This window comes from Opisthocomus hoazin, chromosome 20 (genome assembly GCF_030867145.1).
Source record: "Opisthocomus hoazin isolate bOpiHoa1 chromosome 20, bOpiHoa1.hap1, whole genome shotgun sequence".
Taxonomy (NCBI): Eukaryota; Metazoa; Chordata; class Aves; order Opisthocomiformes; family Opisthocomidae; genus Opisthocomus; species Opisthocomus hoazin.
The window spans coordinates 10165334-10186991 of NC_134433.1; the positions used below are offsets into that span (position 1 = coordinate 10165334).

The 21658-nt window shown below is 59.7% G+C and overlaps 1 protein-coding gene across 1 annotated transcript; it reads left to right on the forward strand.

Annotated features, from left to right (window-relative positions):
* Nucleotides 1-664: 664 nt before the first annotated feature.
* On the forward strand, nucleotides 665-19988 carry MMP28 (matrix metallopeptidase 28). Its single transcript, XM_075440193.1, has 8 exons — nucleotides 665-763; nucleotides 9088-9167; nucleotides 9807-9970; nucleotides 13837-14058; nucleotides 14715-14960; nucleotides 15392-15541; nucleotides 16423-16590; nucleotides 17757-19988. Exons 1-8 carry the CDS (start codon nucleotides 665-667, stop codon nucleotides 18149-18151), a joined length of 1524 nt encoding a protein of 507 aa, XP_075296308.1. The 3' UTR covers nucleotides 18152-19988.
* Nucleotides 19989-21658: the final 1670 nt, after the last annotated feature.

Consider the following 21658-nt stretch of genomic DNA (forward strand, 5'->3'; position numbering starts at 1 on the left):
GCTGGACATGCTTCCTCCGAGCTTCAAACTGGGCAGAGCCCAAGCCCGGCCACCACATCTAGCAGGGGTTTGTCCCAGCACCCTGACCTGCCTGCGCTCTGCTCTCCGTCCAGCCCGGAGGGACGGCACCCGCAGCGGGACGCATCCTGACACGTCTCTGCCATGGATGGGGTGAGTGACAGCGGGACACATCCCGACACGGCTCTGCCATGGATGGGGTAAGCAAGCGATGCCCGGCGCGCCGGGGAGAAGCGGAGACACTGCGCGGGGGAAGACCGCGACGGATCCATCCTTGGGGCTCCCCCGGAGCGAGCGGGGTGCAGGGTGGGACCCCAGGGCAGCTCCCCCTGCCTTTCTCCAGGGCGCGGGAGATGGAGACGGGGCCACGGTGGACAGCAAGTCACGGGGGGGGGCTGTCCCCTTGCCCTGAGCCCGGCCCTGCTTGTGCTCCGCAGCCCGGGGGGGGCTGGTGCGGGAGGGGACATCGCGCTGCTGGGAGCGGGGGGCACAGGGGCAGAGGGAGCGAGGGGGGAGGCGCCGGGAGCCCTGCGCAGCGCTGCGCCGCGGGGCCCGGCCCTCGGCTGCGGTTGGGGCGGGCCGGGGCCGCCCCCGGGGCCGGGCCGGGGAGCGCCGAGCGGAGCCGGGGCTGCGGAGCGGAGCCGCGATGGGAGCGCGGGCGGGCGGGGGGCTGCGGGCGGCCCTGGCCGTGGCCCTGGGGCTGCTGGCGGCGGCGCAGCCCGCTCGGCCCCGGCGGGACGCGGAGGTAGGACCGGGGGGGGGGGGACACGGGGCGGGGGGGTGTCTGTGCTACCGGTGTGCCCTGCCCTGGGGCTGCGGGCCCTGGGCGTGCTGTAGGTGTGCACGTGCTGTAGGTGCCATCCAGCGAGACCGGGACAGGCTGGAGAGCTGGGCGCAGGGGAACCTGATGGAGTTCGGCAAGGGCAAGGGCAGGGTCCTGCACCTGGGGAGGAACAACCCCAGGCACCAGTACAGGCTTGGGGTGGACCTGCTGGAGAGCAGCTCTGTGGAGAGGGACTGGGAGTGCTGGGGGACGACAGGGTGACCATGAGCCAGCAGTGTGCCCTGGCTGCCAAGGGCAATGGGTTCCTGGGATGCATTAAGAGTGTGGCCAGCAGGGCGAGGGAGGTTCTGCTTCCCCTCTGCTCTGCCCTGGTGAGGCCCCATCTGCAGTGCTGTGTCCAGTTCTGGGCTCCCCAATTCAAGAGAGGTGAGGAGCTACTGGAGAGAGTCCAGCAGAGGGCTATGAGGATGGTGAGGGGACTGGAGCATCTCTCCTACGAGGAGAGGCTGAGGGAGCTGGGCTTGTTTAGCCTGGAGGAGAGAAGGCTGAGAGGGGACCTAATAAATACTGATAAATATCTGAAGGGTGGGTGTCAGGAGGACGGGGCCAGACTCTGTTCAGTGGTGCCCAGCGACAGGACAAGGGGCCACGGGCACAAACTGAAGCAGAGGAAGTTCCAGCTGAACATGAGGAAGAACTTCTTCCCTCTGAGGGTGACGGAGCCCTGGCCCAGGCTGCCCAGGGAGGCTGTGGATTCTCCCTCTCTGGAGATATTCCAGACCCGCCTGGACACGGTGCTGTGCAGCCTGCTCTGGGTGACCCTGCTTGGGCAGGGGGTTGGGCTGGGTGACCCACAGAGGTCACTTCCAACCCCGACCATTCTGTGATTCTCTGTGTGTGCTATAGGTGTGTGCATACCATGGGTGTGCCTATGCCATGGGTGTGTGCATGCCATAGCTGTGCCCATGCTACAGGTGTGTACATGTTGGGGTGTGAGCATGCTATAGGTGTGCCCATGCCATAGCTTTATGCGTGCCATAGGTGTGTGCATGCCATAAGCGTGCCCGTGCCATAGGTGCATGTGTGCCATAGAAGCGTGCACACGTGCCCGAGGTATGTTGACACCGTAGGTACATGCCCATCAGTGCCCGATGCGTGTGCATCCACGCTACAGCCATGTGCCATGGATGCCTGAGATGTGTGCGTGGCACAGGCGTGTGCCCATGGGTGGTGAGGGCGAGCCCCACGTGCCGCAAGCGTGTGCGTGCCAGCCACAGCTTTGTGCCCATGTGTGCTGGCCATGTGTCCGTGCCAGAGGTGTGTCACACATGGCGCAGGCGTGTGGCCATGCCCCCTGAAGATGGGCCCCTGCTGCAGGATAGTGCTTGGAGTGCTGGGGGTGTGCGCCCATGTGTGTCGGAGGCGTGTGCCCACACATGCTGCACGTGGAGGTGCATCCCTACAGGTGAGGTACGTCTGCAAACCCAGCCGTCCGTATAGCTCCGGCAGCGATCTCAGTCTTGTCCTAGGAGAGCTTCCCGTCCGCCAGCGCATCGGGAGGGGACAAAAGCCAGCCTTTCCGCTGCCCTGCCCCTCGCCAGGGCTGTCCCCACCGCCTCTGTTTGGGTTTCTGCTGTTTGTCCCTGTGTCATGGTCACACCACACCGCCGTCCGCTCCTGCTTGTTTTGGGTGGGAGAGGTATGAGATTTGGCTGGTGATCAAAGGCTGGGGATATTTTTCTTGTTTAGACATCGATCTGGTGTACGTTTGCACAGATGCTTGATTTTAAAACCCCGACAAGTCCTGGTGGATTAATTGGGATTTTTCACGTGCTCTAAGGTGAAAAGAGGCTTGTTTTAATGTGCAGGATTCTTATGCTGGGAAATGCGGTTTCAAAGAGGTGATTTATACCTGTGCTTGTCCCAGTGTGTACAAACCTCAGCCTGGCCCCTCACGCCACCTGGAGAAAAATAAATCTGCAAAAATCTTAATACTGAGAAAATGAATAATTTAAAATTCACTTTAAAAAGAAAACTAGCACACCAGGGGTGAGAGCTTGACAAGGTGCGGTCTGCCTTTTGATTCCTCACCGGTGACTCCTGAGAACTTCTCCCCCGAAGCCTCAGAGCAGGTCCCAGGATCGTGGCAGCTCCCAGGCGACGGGTGCTTTCCCATCTCTTTGCCTCAGTTTCCCCAGTGCGATGTGCTGCACTGGCCAGGGACTTTGGGACGATACATACAGTGAAAATGTGGAGAGACCGGAGTGAGGAAGCTTGTCTAAATAAACTGGGTGCAGTTAGTGTTGCTTTTAAGAGGAAGCTGAAATTCTCACATAACATCAAATAGTTCTAGTTACTTGTGGCTTTCAGACCACTGCCAGGCTTTGCTTCTAAAGCTTTTTTTATTGCTGTTAAAATAACCAAAGTTAGCAACAATGGGTTGTGTAAACTTAGATGCAAAAGTCTGAGAAAATGTCTAGTTGTGTTGTTTTTCTGGCTTGTGCCCTTGTTTTCACTGCCTTTGTATCCATAAAGAAAGAAGGAAAGTTTGGAAATTTAATTTGAAACATTTGTATGTTAAATCATGTTATTATCTGCAGTCTCCAGATAGGAGCAGGTCCGATGCTGGCGAGCACGTAGTTTGGCAGGGCTGGTTTCTGGCTGGGCTGCGCTCAGGACAGCGGCTGGGTGTGTAGTGATGCCCGAGCCTCCCTGGTCCTGGGGGAAGTGGGTAAAACACACGGCACGTGAGACCTCGCCCCGTGTTGGGAGCGAAGAGCGTGGCCAAGTGCTGGTGATGCCAAGGACAAAGGACAATAAAGTCCCTGCAGTGATTTGCCTGAGAAGCTGCAGGTCTGTTGTGGTGGGAAGAAAAGATTGGTTAGAAGTCTGAGAAAAGCAGAGAATGGAAATGGAGAATGAGACTTAGGGACTGAGAACTGAAACATTCTCATTTCACTTTTTTTTTTTTTTTACATTTTTTTTTCCATCCTGCCCTTCCTCTCGCTCTCTTGCAGTGGCCTTTGGCCTCTGACATTTCCCCCTCGGTAGCCCAAGGGCTCTGAGCTCTATTTTTGCTGAGAAACGCTCCGGTGTCCGGCTGAGCTCCCTGACGGAGCGGGCAGCCAGCTGGGATGCGGGATGCTGGGCGCAGCCTGGCCGGAGCGAGGGTCTCTGGGTACCACCCAGCGCGTGGTGGGGCCTGGGGGTCAGCTGGGACCCCTGCCTGCTCCCACAGAAAGGGGCACCCCCACGTTTTCCCTCTGATTGAAGTAAGGGGAAGAAAATCTTCTTCCTGGGAAAAATTCCCACTGTTAAGCCTCAGCAGGGCAGTGCAAGGAGAGGCGGAGAGGAGGAGGAATCACTCGGGTGCCATCACCCCTGCGAGGCACTGCCGGGCTCTGCGTGGCCGGGGAGAGCGTGCAAAACCCAGGAGATGGTGGCTCGGAGTCGCTGCCGACAGCGGGGATGTGGCACGCGGTCCCGAGGCAGTTCCCGGTGTGGTTAACAGCCCCCTGAGTCACCGCAGCCCCGCTTTATTCCCGGCTCTCCCCCCAAACAATCCCCACTTGTTACGGCAAAGAACGCCCACCCGTCGCCCGTCCCATCCCGACAGAGGGCGAAGACCGAGCGTCTTGTTTCCTTCCTCTCCTTAGACGTGAAAGCACAACCAGTCTGCATGACCAGACTGGTTTGTTGGCTGCTCTGGTATTTGCAGAAGAAGGCTTGGCCAAGTGCGATGTTCTCCCCTGTTTTCCCCCGAGTGCTTTGGGTGGCGTTGGGGTAGCTCGGGCGCTGCCGGAGCCACGGCTGGGTGCTGCAGCCCATCGCTGCCCGGGGCGTGGGGTGCCGGGGCAGAGCTGCGAGCTGGTTTTAAAGGCAGGGGTGCATGTAGTGATGGCTGACGAGATGCTCCTGTGTTTAACACACACGCAGAGCGATCTGCCAGCCCCGCGGGCAGACACCACCAAGCCCAGCGCACTTCATGGTGTTTGTTTCCTTCCAAGTGATGTGGTATTTATTGTCCCTGTCCCGCAGCATCCCTCCCGTCCAGGCAGACGGGGAGGCAGGGAGCTAGCTCCGGTTCAGCGTCCCGAAGATCTGGGTTACTGAAACCAGGAGGGATTTTGGTTAGACCTGCTGCGGTCCTGGCCTGCTGCCCCTGCTGCTCAGCTCCCGAAGATCGAGTGCGAAAACTAAAGGAGCTTGAAAGATGCTGAGCACGGTGTTTCCCCAGCTCCACATCTTCAGTGACAAGTAGCCAGTTTGCTGCTAAAGGAGATTTTCAGGAGGGGTAGGTGGGAGGACTGGATTAGGCACAGCGGGGGAGCATCACAGCAACCGGACGGGGCTTGGGGTTTAATCAGCCTCCGTCATTAGCATACAGAATTAGCTGATGTTTCGCTGTCTTTTCAGCGGGAGGACAACCAAGCTCTGCACTTGCTAACCTCCCTCCTTGTGTGTCTATATATACAATATTTACATAGATACTTGTACACGCACTTAAACATAAGAGCCACAAGGGCTCTGCCTAAGGGCTGGCGACTGCAGGCTGCGGTGCGGCTTGGGAGAGCGGAAAGACGTGAATGGTTTTAAATGCCTCGACATCTTCTCTGCAACCGTGCCAGAGCGTGCTCAGGGGTCAGCGCTGCTTGTGTCTGTGCTGCGGGGGGAAACCGAGGCTGAAAAGCAGGAGCTGAGGCTTCCCCTGTGCCCGTCCCGGTGGTGATGGAGCCTGGGACTGCTGGGCTGAGGACCCATCTGGGCTGCCTCGCCACGTTGCTGTCGTCTCCTGCTTAAAACCAAAACGGCCATGGAGGTGCAGCTCACAGCTGGCATCCTCTGCGCCCACGGCACAGAACGCCTGCCTGCCCTTCGGCAGGACGGGATCACTTCCCTCGGCTGCCGGAGGATGGAGGAGGGAGACGGGGTTTGTGTCGGGGCAGAGCAGAAGGGACCACAGTCAACAGGAGCCCAACGTGAGGCTTCGCTGGGTCTCAACTGGTGGAAAGGTGCCAGAAGCTGAGTGTCGGGAGGGGGGGGCGGGCAGGACCGGAGCCTGCTGTCTGCGCTCTGGTTATCCCCGTTTCCAGGGAGGGAGGTCTAATTGTATTTACTGTTGGCTGTCCTCCACCTGAGATGCCTGCGGTCGAGGGCAAGGTGTTTCCTTGGCTTTAGCTCTCAGCAGAGATGATTTCCAGGGTTGTGATCAGCTCCTCATCAGAGATCTGAGGTGGGAAGGGCCCTTCCATCTCCCCCAAGCCATCCTCCCGCTGTCCCTGCTGCAGCCCTGAAGGCTTTTCTGCCCCGATGCTGGCTCCTGGGCAGCCAGACCTTTCCTCTTCTCCTTCCCTCCTGCGGAGGGGCAGCAGGGCATATTTCATATTAATGCTTAGCTCTTGGTTTCCTGCTGTTTTTCTTTTCCCATTGTATGGAAAAGAGCATTTCCCCGTCTGGGGCGGGAGGGAGCGGGTTTTCTCAGCACGGCCAGGCTTTGCATTGCAGCCTCTGCAGAGATTCCAAGGGCTGGTGCCAGCTTCCACCCAGCCCTACCAGAGCCTGGCTGGTCTCTGGGGGGTTGTGCAGGGCACAGGCACTTCTGGGGGGGTCTTCGGTGCTAATTTGGGCACAGGACACCATGGCATGGGGCTCTTGGGTTCCCCTGTCACCTGAAAAGTCTCTGGTCCAGGGGACTTCACAGGCTCTGCTGTCTGATTGATACCTTGCACACTGGAGGAACAACACATCCCTGTCCTGTAGCTCTGTGTTTCCAGGACTAGCATCACCTGGAGCTCACAATAACCGCATCTAGAAGATGTAATAACATTTCTCCTGGTGGTTTTGCAGCCTGAGAACTGGTGCCTTTGAGCGAGAACCTCAACATGACACAGACCAGAAACTACTGGGAAACTGCTGCTTTGGTTGGACTTGCAAAGCGCAAGGAAATCTGAACAGGAATAATAAAGCCAGTGGCCTGCGTGCATTTTAGTGCTGCTCAAGAGCAGCTGCTGTGATAGCGGTTGCTGTTTTGCCATGGACCCTGACTTGCCCAGATGGGATTTCAAGCCTTCATGAGATCATGGTGGGGAAAAAAACATTTGCATGCTTTAAGAATGGGATTGTGTTAGGTTACAGGAGAGGAAACAGCTTCAAGTTGTTACGATTTAGATGCTGAGTGAAAGCAAAAATGTGGTAGAGAAGGTTTAGACTGTGCTGTGATTTGAGACCCGGGACTTTCTGTCCGGGTGCTTTGTAGCTCACATTTGTCTGCAGTGATGTAAGCGCTGGGGATTATCACCCCGCGTCCGTATATGTAGCTGGTGATTTTCTAATTCTGGAGGAGAAGATTACAAAAACATGACCGCAGAGAAAGAGGGCCAGATCCCTTCTCCTCTCCAGACTCCTCTCTCAGGGCCCCCAAACCTCGCTGCCGCCCCGTCCCCGGGAGGCTCCCCCGTCCCCATATCCTCCTCCCCTGCGTGAGCATCCCCGGTCGCTGCTGCGTTCTGCCTCCTGGTACCCATGTAAAGCAGGGAGTTATCCCCGTGTGGCTGGGGAGACGGCACGTCCAGGCTGTAGGGTCCATCCCCGGGCAGAGGCGTTGTGGCTTTGCCGGGCAGACAAGCCGATGCCCTCGCCTGCTGGCACGATGCTTGCTGGTGCCGGATTTACCCCGACTCACCGGGGCCTGGTGCGCTGTGCTTGGGTGACTGCGGCCACGCTCGGGCTTTTACGGCCGCAGCCTGATGCTGCACCAAGATGCTGCGACTGCTGGTCGAGGTAGGCAGCTGGTGAATGGTTGTTCAGTGGGAAATGGGGCCAGATTTTTTGTCTGGGTCTGAGTGAAGAGCATGTGCCGGCGGGAAGCCATGCCGGTCCTTGCTGTGCTGCAGCTGGAAGAGGATCCTCCAGGTAGAAGGGGTGTAAAGGACGAGGTCAGACTCCGCGGCTGGAGGAGATGAGATCGTGGAAAGGGGGAGGGAGGGCTTGCAAAGGGTGAGCAGCAGGCAGAGAAACTGCCTGCCCTGCCCAGGGAGAGGTGGCAGACGCGGAGCATGATGTGTCTGGGGATGACGTGGAGATGACTGTTAGCAGCAAGTGGAGAGTTTGGGCAGGAGGAGGAGTGGGAGAGGCCCTGGCGCACCCTGGAGCTGCCGTATCCAGGAATCATTCCCGATCCCCACCAGGCAACTGGCAAAGCGCGGCCGGCTCGGTGTTGCCCATGCCCAGGCGGGATGCTGCCGCCTCCACGGGGAGCTCAACCGGAGGTGGACGGCCGGGCGTAGCGTCGAGCGCAGGCTGACACCAAGCCCCGTCTGCTCCCTGCCCTGAGATGGACGGGGAGGGAAGAGGCTGTAGAAGCACAAGGCTCTGTCCCAAGCCAGCAGCCGTCCTGTCCCGGGGCAGTCTGTGGTGTTCCTGGTGCTTGGCTCTCCGCTCCTTGGGGATGCTGGAAATGAAGCAGCCACTTTCACTGTTTGTTCCTCATGACTTTAACTCTGGTTCTGTCGCGCTAACAGGATGCTGGGCGGCTTGTTTGTCTCCTGCAGACATCCCCGGCGGCGGGGAAGGCGGGCGTGGAGCATTCCTGCGACCGTGGCTATTAACTTCTCCAAAAGCTGGGAGTGCAGGCTGGGCAGAGGGCAGCCGTTTATTTTCTTTAACGTGCAGTTTATGTGTTGGAGCAAGTTCAGAGTGACAGTCTTGGTCCGTGTAAATGGCCGATAAGAAGAAGAATGGTTTGGCAGAGCAGATTGCCCCCGGAGCGTCTCCGCTTTGCAGCAGCACATCCTGCACAGGGATGGGGGGAGCCTGCAGCCTGACCCCATCTCACCCCACCCTACTCGTGTCCGCAGCACTGCAGCCTTTATTTTAATCATTGCCTTGATCCATCCGAGGTGATTAGAGTGGGTTTGGCAGCCTCTGGCTGCGGATGACATGGCAGCAGGATTTTTTTGATCTGTTGATAGCAGTGTTTCCTCCTACGCCTCTACCGTGTTGTGGCCAAAAACCCAAGAGCCATAAAAAATGATGGGCTCAGTCAAGGTTTTCCCAAGTCCAGTAATGCAAACACATAGACCAAAGCAGCTTGGCGCTCGCAGGAGGTGCGGCTGCTCGGGGTGCAGACGTGTCAGGAAAAAAAATAACTGGGCATTTCTGCACGGCCCCAGGTTTGCTGCACTGTTCCCCATCGCATCTCCTTCTTCCCCCCCTCCTCCCAAGCCAACACGTGCAAACGCCTGGCCGTGCTCTGAGCTGCGCCTCTCCCATGTCTCTTCTTGCAGCTGTTCCTGGAGAAATACGGCTACTTCGGCGAGCCGGCGCCCGGCACGCACAGCCCCACCGAGTTCATGGAGGCAGTGAGGTACGAGCCTTTTATTTAATACTGCAGCAGAAACGCAGCAACTCCGGCTGTGTGGGGGCTGCCGGTGCCTGGGGGGTTCTTTTTGCAGCCAGGGTCTCTCTCACGGTCCGATGATAAAGCACAACTGGTCCTTTCTGGGAACGCCGGTCTGTGCCCAGCTCCCGCAGCTGGATGCCGGCTGCTGGCAGCCCGACGCCTCGCTGCGCTGCTTTATTTGCCTTTTATGGCCCGGTGCTCCCCTTACAATAATATCTGCGGCGAGGCTGAGGTTGGGGATGGCTGGGAGATGTCAGGGGGCTGAGCTGACAGCCCCATCTCGGACTTCTATCGAGATCACGTTGGCTCTGGGAGCACCCCTGGCCTGACCCTGTGCAAAGTCAAGTGCAAAGTTATACAACTGGGGTTAAAAACTGGAAAAGGTGTCTTTTAGGCTCTCCTGTCTACTTTTTCCCTGCTGGGAGATGGCTTGCTGGCCAGATGTGGATGCAGGGGCAAATCCTTGCTTCGTCACCCGGCTGCGTTCCCAGCGGTGGGACACGAAGCTCGCTGGGTGAGAGCCCTGGCTCAGGTCAAACACCCGGCACAAACACAGCCGAAAGGTTCCGGGTGTGGGTGCTGACATCTCCCTTCCTTTTGCAGGGCCTTCCAGCGGCTGAGCCACCTCCCGCTCAGCGGGGTCCTGGACCGCCCCACGCTCCGTCAGATGGCTCTGCCGCGGTGCGGCACGGGCGACGGGCAGAGCCGCGCTGCCTGGGCACCCCGGGCGTCTGCCGCCCCGCGCCGCAGGCGCACCGCGCAGCACGGTGAGCGTCCGCGCCGGGCGTCCTCGTGGGGTTTGGGTTTCTGGGGTGCTGGGAGTCCCAACTCTTCCATCCGGGCTCCTGGAGATGCTGCCGTCGCCGGGAGGTGCAGCCCCACCGGCACAGCGTCCATCCCAGGGCCCGCCTGGGCTTTGCACCACTTCATTTTTAACCTCTTTATTTTTAGTTGTTCTGTTTGGCTTGATGTCAGCAATGATTAGAGAGATGCAACTCCCCCTCACGGGAAAATTCACCTCTCTGGGGTGGCTTTACTGCTGTCGAGGGAGCTGGGACATCTCCCAAGGAGCTGTCAGGTCACTGTGGCCCCAGGCACAGCCGTGGTGGCATGATCCGGAGGGCAGGGGCCAGCACACAGGGAAGTTATCTCCAGGCTCTGCTGAGCTTTGAGGCTGCTAATGTGTGTTAGTCACCCAGCAGGAACCACAGAACCTGCTGGTGCTGGGCTGCCTGGCCACGGGCAGTTGTTTCGCCCACATTAACGGGTTTTACTCTGCTCCAAGCAACCTCTCTTGCTCCTGTGTGTCCAGGATTGGGCCTCTTGTCTTTCGTGAGCTGCCTCCTGGGCTCGTGGGTGAGTAACTGGATTCCTAGAGAGCGAGAGGGCTGGGGCCAGCTGCGCTTAGGACATGGGAAAAATGAAGGCGAGATTAAGACAGGGCTCTGTGCCGTGTCAGGCTGTCTCTGGATCTGGCAGGGTGGTGATGGACGGCCCCAGGAGACAGCCCCATCGTCCTCCTCTTGCCTCTGGCTTTCCTTCCAAAGCCCTGACACGCAGCATGGCCCTTGCAGGTACCATCCCGAGCAGAGGGTCTGCCGTGCCCCGGGCAGGAGGGCGGTGGGGCAGAGCTTGGGAGGGCGTGCAGCAGGAGATGGGCAAACACAGCCTCTGCCCCGTGGCTCATGGGGCTCCTTTTTGGGGATTGTGGTCCATCGGTGGGTGGCAAGAGACGCTCAGCGGCCCTGAGCCCGGCCGGGAAGGGCTCTGTGTGGCACCGGTTGTTGCTCCGGTGCCGGCAGATCCCCGTGGCAGCGAGCCGGGAGGCAGCGGGGACGGGAGCAACGCCGTGTCGGTGCCCGCAGGCTGGCGGGGAGGGACGAGGTGCCCACACGGCTGGCGGCACCGGCCGGGAAGGCCGGAGGCTTTGTGCTAAGTTGGCTGTTTATCCTACTTGAAGCAGGAAGCCGCTGCAGCTGAGCCAGCAAAGTGCTTTGTCATCCAGCCCTCTCCCAGCAGGAGCTGTGCCGGGCAGCAGCCACGTCCATCACCCACCAGCTCCGGGCCATGCTCGCGCCCCGGCGTGTGGGCAAAAGCCAGCCCCGGCTGAGGTTTGGCTCCCGGCTGGGTCAGCCCGGCACCGCTGGCCGGCGCGGGGCTGGGGAGGGTGTCCGTCCCTCCTGCTGCTCCGGGGCTGTCCCAGCCCAGCAGCGGAGATCAACTCCCTGCATGGGATAGGGTCTGGTGCATCCACCCCTCTCTGCACCTCTAAACAAAACCTCCCTTCTACCCAAGGCTTTCTGCTCTCTGGGAAGGTCTGGGGACAGGTCTTGTTTGCCTCTGGAAAGGGACCGGGTTTGGAAACTGGGGTCTGCAGCGGAGGGTGCTGGGAAGAGGACTTTCTTCTAGCTGTCTTGCTAGGCTTTCCCAGGCAGTGGAGCTTTACCAGCAGGTCCTCGGCCAGACACACATCGGGCAGCAGCAGTGTGCTGGATTTCTCCTTGGGGAAAGCCCTGCTTTCAATTGTCCCGGGCTCAGTGGCTGCATGAGGCACCCAGCCCTCCTCTTGCCGAGAGCCATTTGCCTCACCCAGCCCTGCCCGCTGGTGCCATCCGTCCTCCTCTGATGGGGAGATGCTCTGCCCCTGGGAGGGTATGGAGGGATGGCGGGGCTGGATCTTAGGGCTGCAGCCAACCAGGCAGGTGTTGAGCCTCTGCCATGCAGGGTTTGTCCCGGGCACTGGAAGGCGCAGCCGTGTCCCATTTGAGTCGGGGGCTGTTGTCACACTGATGAGCAAGGGGGGCTGGTTCTGCCCCCGGGAGGGTGACGAGCTGGCCTGGAGCCTCCCCTGCCGTGGGCTGCTCAAAAGCCGGAGGGAAGGAAGCGGAGCTGGTGGGGCTTGTCCCCATGGCTGGGGAGGGTGAGCTGGGATGGGATGCCTGCCGGCTTTGCCGAGCCGCTTGGCTCAGACCCACAGCAGCAAGCCCCGGCGTGCTGCTGGCTCCGTTCCCCCTGCTACCCCGCACATCTGGTGTGGGCGCAGCTGCTGGAGGTCTGTCGCCGCTCCCACGCCTCGGCACCGGCTCTGGCCCCTGCGGCCCCATGGCTTCTCTCCCACTCCCAGATGCCCCCGGCCAGGCATAATCATGAGGCCCGGGGGTCCCCGCAGCTGCCGAGGGTGCTGGAGGAGGAGGCTGGGGCTGTGATGCTGCGTGGTGGCTGCAGGAACACAAATCTTTGTACCCCTGCATGGTGGGAGGAGGGTGAGGAGCTTAGGAGGATCTCATGGGCTTGTCCTCTTGTCATTGTCACCATCTGCCCCACTGGTGTCGGGGCTGTGTCTCTCCTGAAAGGACAGAGCTTTTAAGGAAGCCGTGGGCAGTAGGATCCTTGGTGATGGTAAAATGATGCTTTCGCAGTGAATGATGAGCAGTGGTTAGTCCCGGCTGGGATATACCAGGCTGGGCTTCCAGGCAACACCTTCTGCAGGTAGAAATGGTCAGGGTGTCCTTAAAAATGGTGAAAATACAGCCCTGACTGGTGGGGAGCTGGCCTCCTTTTCCTTGCCTTGGCTCGGTATCTGCCCTGTTCAAATTACGCCTGTGGGGAGCAGGGAGGAGAAAAGAGATCCCCTAGAAAAGCCAGACAAGGCTGGGACTCGGGGAGGGAGTTCAGGGGAGACAGGGAGGAGCCCACTCTCCCCAAGGGAGCTTTGGGTGCTGGGGAGCCCCAGCCCTGCCCGCACCCCTCCAGTGGGCCCCTGTTTTCGGTGTCCCTGCAGCATCCAGGCTTGGTGCAGAGGGTGCAGAGGCACCGCCGGGACCGACCGCAGGGACTGACCGCAGGGCTCTGCTGCGGCTCCCCTGGTCAAAACAGGCGCTTTCCCTCCCGTCCTGTGCTCGCCGGCCAGCTGGATGGGGCGCTGGACGTCTCTGGGCATGTGGTGGAGATCAGCATCATGGTGTTTGGTGTCATTCCTTCCTGGGGATGTTTTTCAAACCCAACTGTTCTCCCCTTGAGGATCGACTCTTTTCTCCCTCTGGCTGGTGCCCAGCTCTTGGCAAATCTCCCTTAACCGGGCTGCAATCCCACATCCCCACCACCGCAGTCCCCTGTGCCCTTAAGGTGCTGCTGAGAGCCCTTCCCACTCCTTTTGCCTTTGGGCCCCTTGTTTTCGGAGGTGGTTTTGCTTCCCCTCCCTGAAAGCCAGTCCTTTGGCAGCAGCCTCTTCTGGGCATGGAACTGGTATCAGTCAGGAGACCTACAGGTCAGGGACCCATGCTGGCTTTGGGCCTGAGAAACATGACGAGGAGAGGGGGCATTCAGACTGGGTGCCTCAGGTTCTTGTCTGCTCTAACAGGTTTTGGCCCCTCTCTTAGGGTTTGGTTGCAGCTCCAGCCTTGGGAATGTCTGAGTGGGATCTGGTGGTGGCACCTTCAGAGGGATTTCATGGGTTGTGCTGGTGGTGCAGGGTGCCAGGTCTGCTGGTGGGACACCTGGGTTGAGTTTCAGCTTCGGTTTGGGAAGTCATGGTATTCTCCAGCACCAGGAAGCTTTCCTCCACCTGAGCAGCCCCTGGGGGGAAGAACATGTCCAAGTCCCCGTTGTCGTGCTGAGCTTGGCCCTCTTGCAGGCGGGAGGTGGTACAAGAGGCACCTGACCTACCGGGTGGTGAACTGGCCCTCCTACCTGCCGCAGCACGAGGTGCGCCTGGCTGTGAAAGCCGCCTTTGAGCTCTGGAGCAACGTGTCCTCGCTGGTGTTTTGGGAGGCGCAGGATGGCCCGGCTGACATCCGCCTGACCTTCTTCCATGGGGACCACAACGATGGACTCAACAACGCCTTCGATGGACCAGGTGCTGGTCGCTTCCCCCTCGTAAGCTTCTCTTTTACAACACGGGCTCTTCCCCAGCAGGGAGGAGGGCTGGGGCGGCGGTGGTCTGGAGGTGATGGAGGCGAGGCTCTGCCCTGGCAGTCCCTCTAACCAAGGGCACCTCCCAGTTTGCACCAGTTTGCTTTCTGATCTGGGGTCCTCACTCCCAAGTCTGCAACTGGGGTCTGCCAGGAAGGCAGTTGAGGTGCTTGTTCTAGGATCACTGGTGGCCTTTGAGGAGCCCTCCCCACCCTTACCGCATCCTCCAAACCTGTGCTCATTCCTTCCAGATGAGCCTTACCTTCTGAATATCAGACGAGCCCAGGTTTTCTCTCTTCTTGAGCCTTTGCCCCACATGGGTCACTGGAGTGGCTTCGGTCCCCAGCCCAAGCCCAGCAAGAAACCAGACGCATGAACCACAGAGCAGACAAACCCCCTCGTATTCAGGAGCAGAAGGCAGAACTGGTTTGGGTTGGACCCACTGTGGGAAGCCGCTGTTCTTTCTCAGGAGACCTCCTAAATAGCTAACATTGATGCCTATTTAAGCAAACCAGAGCTACATGTGCCCCTCCCCACTCCTTAGCTTCCAGCTGAGGTCCTCTCCTGCCCCACAGTCCCTGATGGCTCTCGTGTCCCCAGGAGGTGCCCTGGCTCACGCCTTCTTTCCCCGGCGCGGAGAAGCCCACTTCGACAGCGCCGAGCGCTGGTCCCTGCACAGTGGCAAAGGACGCAACCTCTTCGTTGTGGTGGCACACGAGGTCGGGCACACGCTGGGGCTGGAGCACTCCCCTGTCAAGAGCGCCCTGATGTCTCCCTACTACAAGAAGCTCAGCAAGGATTTTGTCCTCAGCTGGGATGACATCTTGGCCATCCAGAACTTGTACGGTGAGCTTGGCTTCCCCGAGCATCCCTTGGTTCCTCCGGGGCTGTTCCCTGGAATGGAGAGTGAGGAGCAGGGATGGGAGCAGGTCCCTGCAAGGGGAGAGAACTATGTGCAAGGGGTGTGATGGGGAAGGGCCCAATCCCTTTGCGTTTGGGGAGGAAGATGGGGTAGGGCATGTGGGATGGGTCCTCCGGGTCCTCCAGGGCAGGGAAGGTTGAACTTGCTGACTGTTTGTTTGCAACCAGAGAAAAGGTGGTGCGTGTTTGTTGGGGGTACTGAGACATCTTTGCCGCCATCGTATAAAGGGGAACGGGAACCAGATCGTGGGACAAGGAGTGTGTGGAGCCCTGGGGCAGCTCCACAGCCCTGTGCTCGTGCAGTGCCTTGGGGAAAGCCCCTTCTCCACGACTCACCACCCCTTGCTCCATCCCAGGGAAGCCCTCCAAAGGCTTGGCCGTCCAGCTCCCGGGAAAGGTCTTCACTCACTTCCAGGACTGGAGCGCGGACCTTTATGGCGGGGACCAGCAGTGGAGGAGCCTCAGCGCCTATTACTGCCACTCCTTCTTCGACGCCATAACTGCTGGTGGGTGTTGGCCAGTGCAGCCCTCTCCCAAAACACATACCCCCACCCCTCGCCCTGCCACGGCGGCGGCCAGTTTCTGCTCTGATGAACTCCAGTGGTGGGAACGGTGGGTTTGGCTGGTCCACAGCCCCGTATGTGCTGCGGGGTTGGTGGCATCACTGATGCGCGTCGTTGCCACGGAGTGGAGCAGCTTGAGCTCACGGCGATGCCTCGGTGTGTTGGGAGGCTGGGAAATGTCCTAAAACTTGGGCTGTGGCAAAGCTTATTCACTGCAGGAGCTCAGCCATGAGGGACGAGCCTAGAGAGGGGGCTGCGGTCAGCTTTTATCCTCCCCAGGCTGGCGTGGAGGCACTGAATTAGGAAAGCTGAGGGGGCGGCTGGAAAGGCAGAAGGGACCTTCCAAATCCCAAGCACTGTTACAGGGAGCGGAGGACAATTTTCTCACAGTAGCTCTTGGGTCCTTGCTGTAAGATGCCTTTGAGCAAGAAAGGAAAGAGCTAGACTTGTGCTATCTAGTGACCCAAAGAGAGTGAGCATCTGTCCCCAGGCCCATCCTCTTCCTCCCTACACAAAACCTTTTAGCCCATAATCATAGAATCATAGAATAGTAAGGGTTGGAAGGGACCTTAAAGATCGTCTGGTTCCAACCCCCCTGCCATGAGCAGGGACATCCTCCACTAAACCAGGTTGCTCAGAGCTCCATCCAACCTGGCCTTGAACACTGCCAGGGTGGAGCACCCCTGCAGCACCGCAGAGCATCCCGAGCACCCCTGAAGCACCGCAGAGCTGCGCGGGGAGGAGAGGGGACGGGGGAGCGGTGGTTGGGAGGTGGGATGAGGCTTCCCACCCGGGACGCCCTCACTCCTCCCTCTGCCCTGCAGACGCAGATCACAACCTCTACATCTTCAAGGGCAGCCACTACTGGGAGGTGCGGGCGAGCGGCAACGCCAGCGACCCGCAGCCGCTGCAGACGCGCTGGCCCGGCCTCCCCGCCGGCATCGACGCCTGCGCCTGGTCCCAGCTCAGCGGCAAGTTTTACTTCTTCAAAGGTAGGTGAGACACGGGTGGGAGAGCTCTCCTCGGGGCTGCTGCCGCTCCTGCCTGCGGTCAGGCTCTCCGGGTCGGGCTGGAGCACCTCGTCCTGCCCATGGCCCCCGTCCCCTCCAGCTGCTCCTGTCCCAGTGCAGAACTGGGGCGTTGCTGGAGCGGAGGTGTGCTAAAACCCACAGGAGCCCTGGGCTCAGCACCTACCGTGGATTAACCGTGTGGCCTTGGGCGTATCGCCCCAGCAGCCCACATCACCCCTTCCGTGCCTCAGTTTCCCCTTTAACGCATTCAGGAGAGCAGCGCTCGCCTGCGTGTGAAAATAAAACCGGGTGCATCCAACCCTTTGGGGTCTCGGGGAGAAAATGTTCCCTGAAGGCGTGTGGTCGCTGGGGAGCTGCGCTGAGCGCAGCGTGTTCACGGTGTGCGTGGTTCCCTGCACCGTGCCGGGGGCTGGGCTGCCGTGGGGAGCCGAAATGCCGTTTGCAAGCCATCCGGTGGCACGCCGCGGCCGGACGGGCAGAGGGAGGTCAAACCAGGCAGCTCAGCTGCCAGGCTCAGCCCCAGCTTTTACTGGAAACCAGTTGCCGGCTCTTCAGAAAGGAGCCTTGTTGCTGCAGCTGGGTGAGGACCAAAAGCCCCTCTTGCTCCCTCCCTCCCCGGGGCTGGGTCAGGCCGTGGTTTGCGAGCAGAAAGGGGCTTTTGTCTGCCTGCTTTGTGGGGACAGGGCTCTGTGGGGACAGGGCTCTGCGGGGACAGGGCTCTGCAGCCCCGGCTGCAATTCCTGCTGCTGCGGTGCTGATCTTGCTTGTCCCAGCCCTGGAGGGGTCTGGGTCCATCCATCCTGATCACCATGCAGGAACAGGAGGGAGGTTTGCAAGCGTGGGCTAATGGATGATGTGGTGGCCTTGCTCTGTCCCCGGCAGTCCTTTGCCATGCCTTCAAGCCCCTGAGCTGTGGTGCCTCAGTTTCCCTGCCACGTGGTCCATGAGGCAGCCTCGCAGTGGGGCCAGTTGGGTCTCCAGTGGGATGGGTGTTGCGGATGTGTATCCTGGGTCGCAAGGCTGGCCCCGTGGCTGAGTGGGAGGTAGCAGGACCGCGTCTTCAGGAGCTGGTCCTGCGATGAACCCCGTTGGGGTGGGCTCTGACCCCTCTCCCCGGCTCTTCCCAGGTGGCCGATGCTGGCGCTACACAGGGTCCACCTTGGAGGCAGGATTCCCCCAGAAATGCAGCGCCCGCGGCCTCCCGCGGCACCCCGACACCGCGCTCTACTTCCAGCAGCTCCGGCGCCTCGTCCTCTTCAAGGGCCCCAAGTACTTCGTGGTGAGCGAGGAGACCCTCGCCCTGGAGCCCTACTACCCCCGCAGCCTGCGGGACTGGGAGGGCTTGCCCCCCGGCACAGCGGGCGCCCTCACCCACCGCGACGGCTTCGTCTACTTCTTTCGGGATGACCAGTACTGGCAGTTCGACCGGGCGAAGCTGCAAGTGGTGGCCACTGGCAAATGGGCCACCCAGCTACCCTGGATGGGCTGCTGGGATGCAAACGGCGGGCAGGTCCTCTTCTGAGCAGAGCGTGCTGGGATGAAACGGTGGGGCTGAACCCCACCTCGCTTGCTGCTGCCCAGATCCCTCTTTCTTTGGCTCTGGATTCCTGTCCGGGGATGGTTCGGCGGGGACTGGCAAGTCGGGGCTGCCCGTGGACAGCTGGAGCCGTGGGTCGGTGGAGCGATGCCCCGGCGCAGCAGGGACGGGGCAGCCCTCAGCCCCGGCAGGTCTGCTGCGGCCAGATGGGCTGGAAGCTTTGGGAGGCAGTATTTTTTTTAAAAAGACCACAAAAAAGGGTATAAGCCATGGAGGCTACAAACTAATCCATTTCTGTTAACGTTCAGGATATCGTGCTTTTTTTTTCAAACTGGGACTGGGGTTGGTCCGTACTTTAGCTGTTGTTTTCCCGTGATCAGGCAGAGACGTGCCTCACCGTTGCTTGGTTTGGGGCTTGAGTGGTTTTAAGTAAGAGACTGCGAACGTTTCCTGGCTAAAACAGAAAGAAAAGAGACATTTGGACAAAAACACGGGTCCGTGCTGAGCTTTGCCCCCGCCGTGTGCACAGAGCTCCTGCCTGCTCCCGTCCCTTGCCCTGGGGATGGAGGGTCGGCACCTCGAGAACCAGCCCATCCCCTGCGGGTGCTTCCCGGGGCTGCGTTCGCGTCCCAGCTCTCTCACCAGCGCCGTGGGATTTTGGGGGAGAAAGAGGAGGGTTTTGGTGTGGGAGCCTCTTTGGGGTGGAGGGAGGCTGGAGGTGCAGCTGAGCTGCTGACCATGACGCTGTGGCACGGTGCTGCGTGGCTCGAGGGCAGCAGGAGCATTGCAGCTTGGCTTTCTGGTGGGTTTGGGGTGGCGGGGTGGGTTCTCTGGTGTCTAATAAGGGTTGTGCTTACCTGGCAGCCTTTCTTGTGCTCAGAGAAAGTGTCTGTCCTCTGCTCCGTCTCTGCAAGTGACGGAATCCATGCGCTTTTGAGTCCCGTGCCCCTGTGCCACAGTTGGATGAACTGGGTTGAAAAATTACCGGGGGAGGAAGGGAAGAGGAGAGGGTGAGCAGGACAGACGGACATGTCCGTGCATGCAGGCTCGTGAGGACGGCTCGGCTGCATATTCCTCATTCCTTTCCCAAAGCAGGCTCCCCACCTGGAAATGCCACAGGCTGCTGCACACCCAGTCACGTCTGCAAAGGGCCATCGTCTCCCACGGCTGGGGGGGAGCGTCGGGTCCCCGAGGCTTGACTTCAGCGGCAGCAAATGCCAGCCGTCGGTGCTGAGCGGGACAGGGCTCAACTTTCTTCAAATGTCCTTTGATTTGAGAGATTTGGGGTTTTTCACCATGTTGGGGTTGTACGCGGGTGGGCTGCTGCTTCGCTGGTGGCTCTCCCAGGACTCAGACCCCGGTGCTGGGTACCCGCCTTTGGGTCGGTGGCATCGGGACCGGGCTGTGTGGCCCAGGGTGCCATGCTGGGGTGCTCTCCCGGTGCTGGCAGCCTCAAGGGCTCTTTCGTTTAGCACAGCATCCTCTGCTCGCCCTCACCCACCCTAGTCCTTCCCCGCAGAGAAGGCGGGAGCCAGGCTTGCCCCAGGCAGGGTACCAAGGCTGGTGCTTCCCCAGGACTTTCCATGCTGCCGGATGCCAGCTGAGACACAGATCCGGCAGGATGGAGAGCCAAGATCTGACCATTTTCCATCGTATTTGTGAGTGAGCCCTTCCTGCGCGGGCACGGACATGTGGACTTCATCACCTCATAGCCTAAAATCTCAGGGGCTCTTCAATGTTACTGAAGAGACAGGGCCACATCATTTTTGTTTTAAACTAAATAAGGCGATGCCGCTTGCAGGGAGTGCCAAGGGCTGGGAGACCTGATGGCAAATAAAATGAACCTCTGGATGTGCAGTGTAGGGATTTCTGCTTGTTTTCATGTCAGGCTTCTGTTGTTTTGTTTTTTTTTTTTTTTTTGAAAGCCAATGCCCTGTTTTCTGAAAGGGCTGTAGTTAAGATGTATGTGTGTGTTTGGGACTGGAGCAGGTATTGCTGAGATTGGCCTTAGCTTTTGTCCTTGCTAGATCAAAGGGGAGGGGGTGGATCCCACCGAAAAATCACTATATGAATCGCAGAATGCTGACAGTGAAGAAAACATGGGAACTCTCTTTTCTGCTTCATCCCAAACTGCTGAGGATTTCTCCACACCTTGGGATGTGTTAATAGGTTTTTTTCCCAGTGTGGAGGATGAATTCACGCTGAAGGAGCCCCTTCATGTCTCCACCTTCGCCCCAGCCCGTCGCAGTGCAGGAAGGTGGGTCCTTGCCTCCCGCGGGACAGGGAGCACCCTGAAACCTTCCCTGCTGCTCCTGTTTGCTTCGCTTCGTGCTGCGACATGCCAGGGCGTCCTGCTCAACGGGCAGCGTTTTGCCTGCGAGGGGAAGGACCCGCGTGTGTCGCCGTGTTTGCGGAGATCGGTCCTGCCTCCAGACTGCGTCCCTTCGGCCCCTGGGCTGCTGCTGGCCGCGGGGTCTGCAGCGTGATGGGGAGGTGGGGAGGGGTGGGGGGAGACTGATGGCTTGGATGATGGGAAAGGCTGGCCTTGCTATCAAGGTGTCTGCTCTAGGCATCGAGAATGGTCAGAAGAGCAGCGTGGCTTCTGCTCCATGTACTGCTTTTTGGAGACGGGAGGATTTATGGGTCCGTCCATACCCTGGGGGTACTCCGTGCCTGCAGCTCTGCAGAGAAGCAGCGGGTTGCTATCCCCTTTCGTGTCCCCTTAGGAAAGAGCCGGGCATCCCTTCTGCCGTGGGACCGGACGGAGACTGAGCGTGGGACAACCTCGAGTCCTCTCCTGTTCTGGGATTTTCCTTTTCCTCCCCTGTTTGCCACAGTGTATTTGCTGGGGCTGTGTGCTGTTGGGATGTTTTGGTATCAGGAGCGATGCTGCCAGGGCTGGGGCTGAGCACGGCGTTGCTGGCAGAGAAGGTGTGACTGTGCTGGATTGCCTGCACCCCGCAAGTTGGGGGGGGCCTGGGGGAGAAGGACTCGCAACCTGAGCCGTGTTATTGGCCCCATTGGGTGCCCTGGCTGAAAATCCTGCGTCACAAGGATCCTTTTTTTCCTGCTGGGCTCCCTGGCAGAGCATGCCGGGCGCAGACTCCTCCGGCCAGCCTGCCACACATTCCCCAGCCCCGGGGAATAGCTGAGATTCTTGCATTTCTTCCCCCAAAATAACACCAGCTGGAGTGTGAGCTGCCGTGAGCACCAGCAGCTGGCTCCGGGGAGAGAACGGGGTCCCCTGCCACAGCCAGAAGCCCCCCAAGCTGAGAAGAGTCTCAGTTTCAGTCCCAGGCTGTGAGCACATCCCTGGTAGGTTTGATTTCTGTGCAAGTATCTGGGTGCTGGGGCAGCTCTGCAAGCCCTGGGCTGGTGAGGGAGTCTGTGACATTCCCAGCAGTGCCCACTCACCCATGTAGCTCTTTTCTTAAAGCCCCAGCTCCTGGAGTCATGCCATGCTTGGAGGAGCTTGGCTTTTGCCGAAGACCT

Coding starts and splice junctions, on each gene's coding strand:
- MMP28 (XM_075440193.1), top strand. CDS start 665: ATGGGAGCGCGGGCGGGCGGGGGGCTGCGGGCGGCCCTGGCCGTGGCC. Junction 9,168..9,806: donor GAGTTCATGGAGGCAGTGAG/GTACGAGCCTTT, acceptor TTCCTTTTGCAG/GGCCTTCCAGCGGCTGAGCC. Junction 16,591..17,756: donor CAAGTTTTACTTCTTCAAAG/GTAGGTGAGACA, acceptor GGCTCTTCCCAG/GTGGCCGATGCTGGCGCTAC.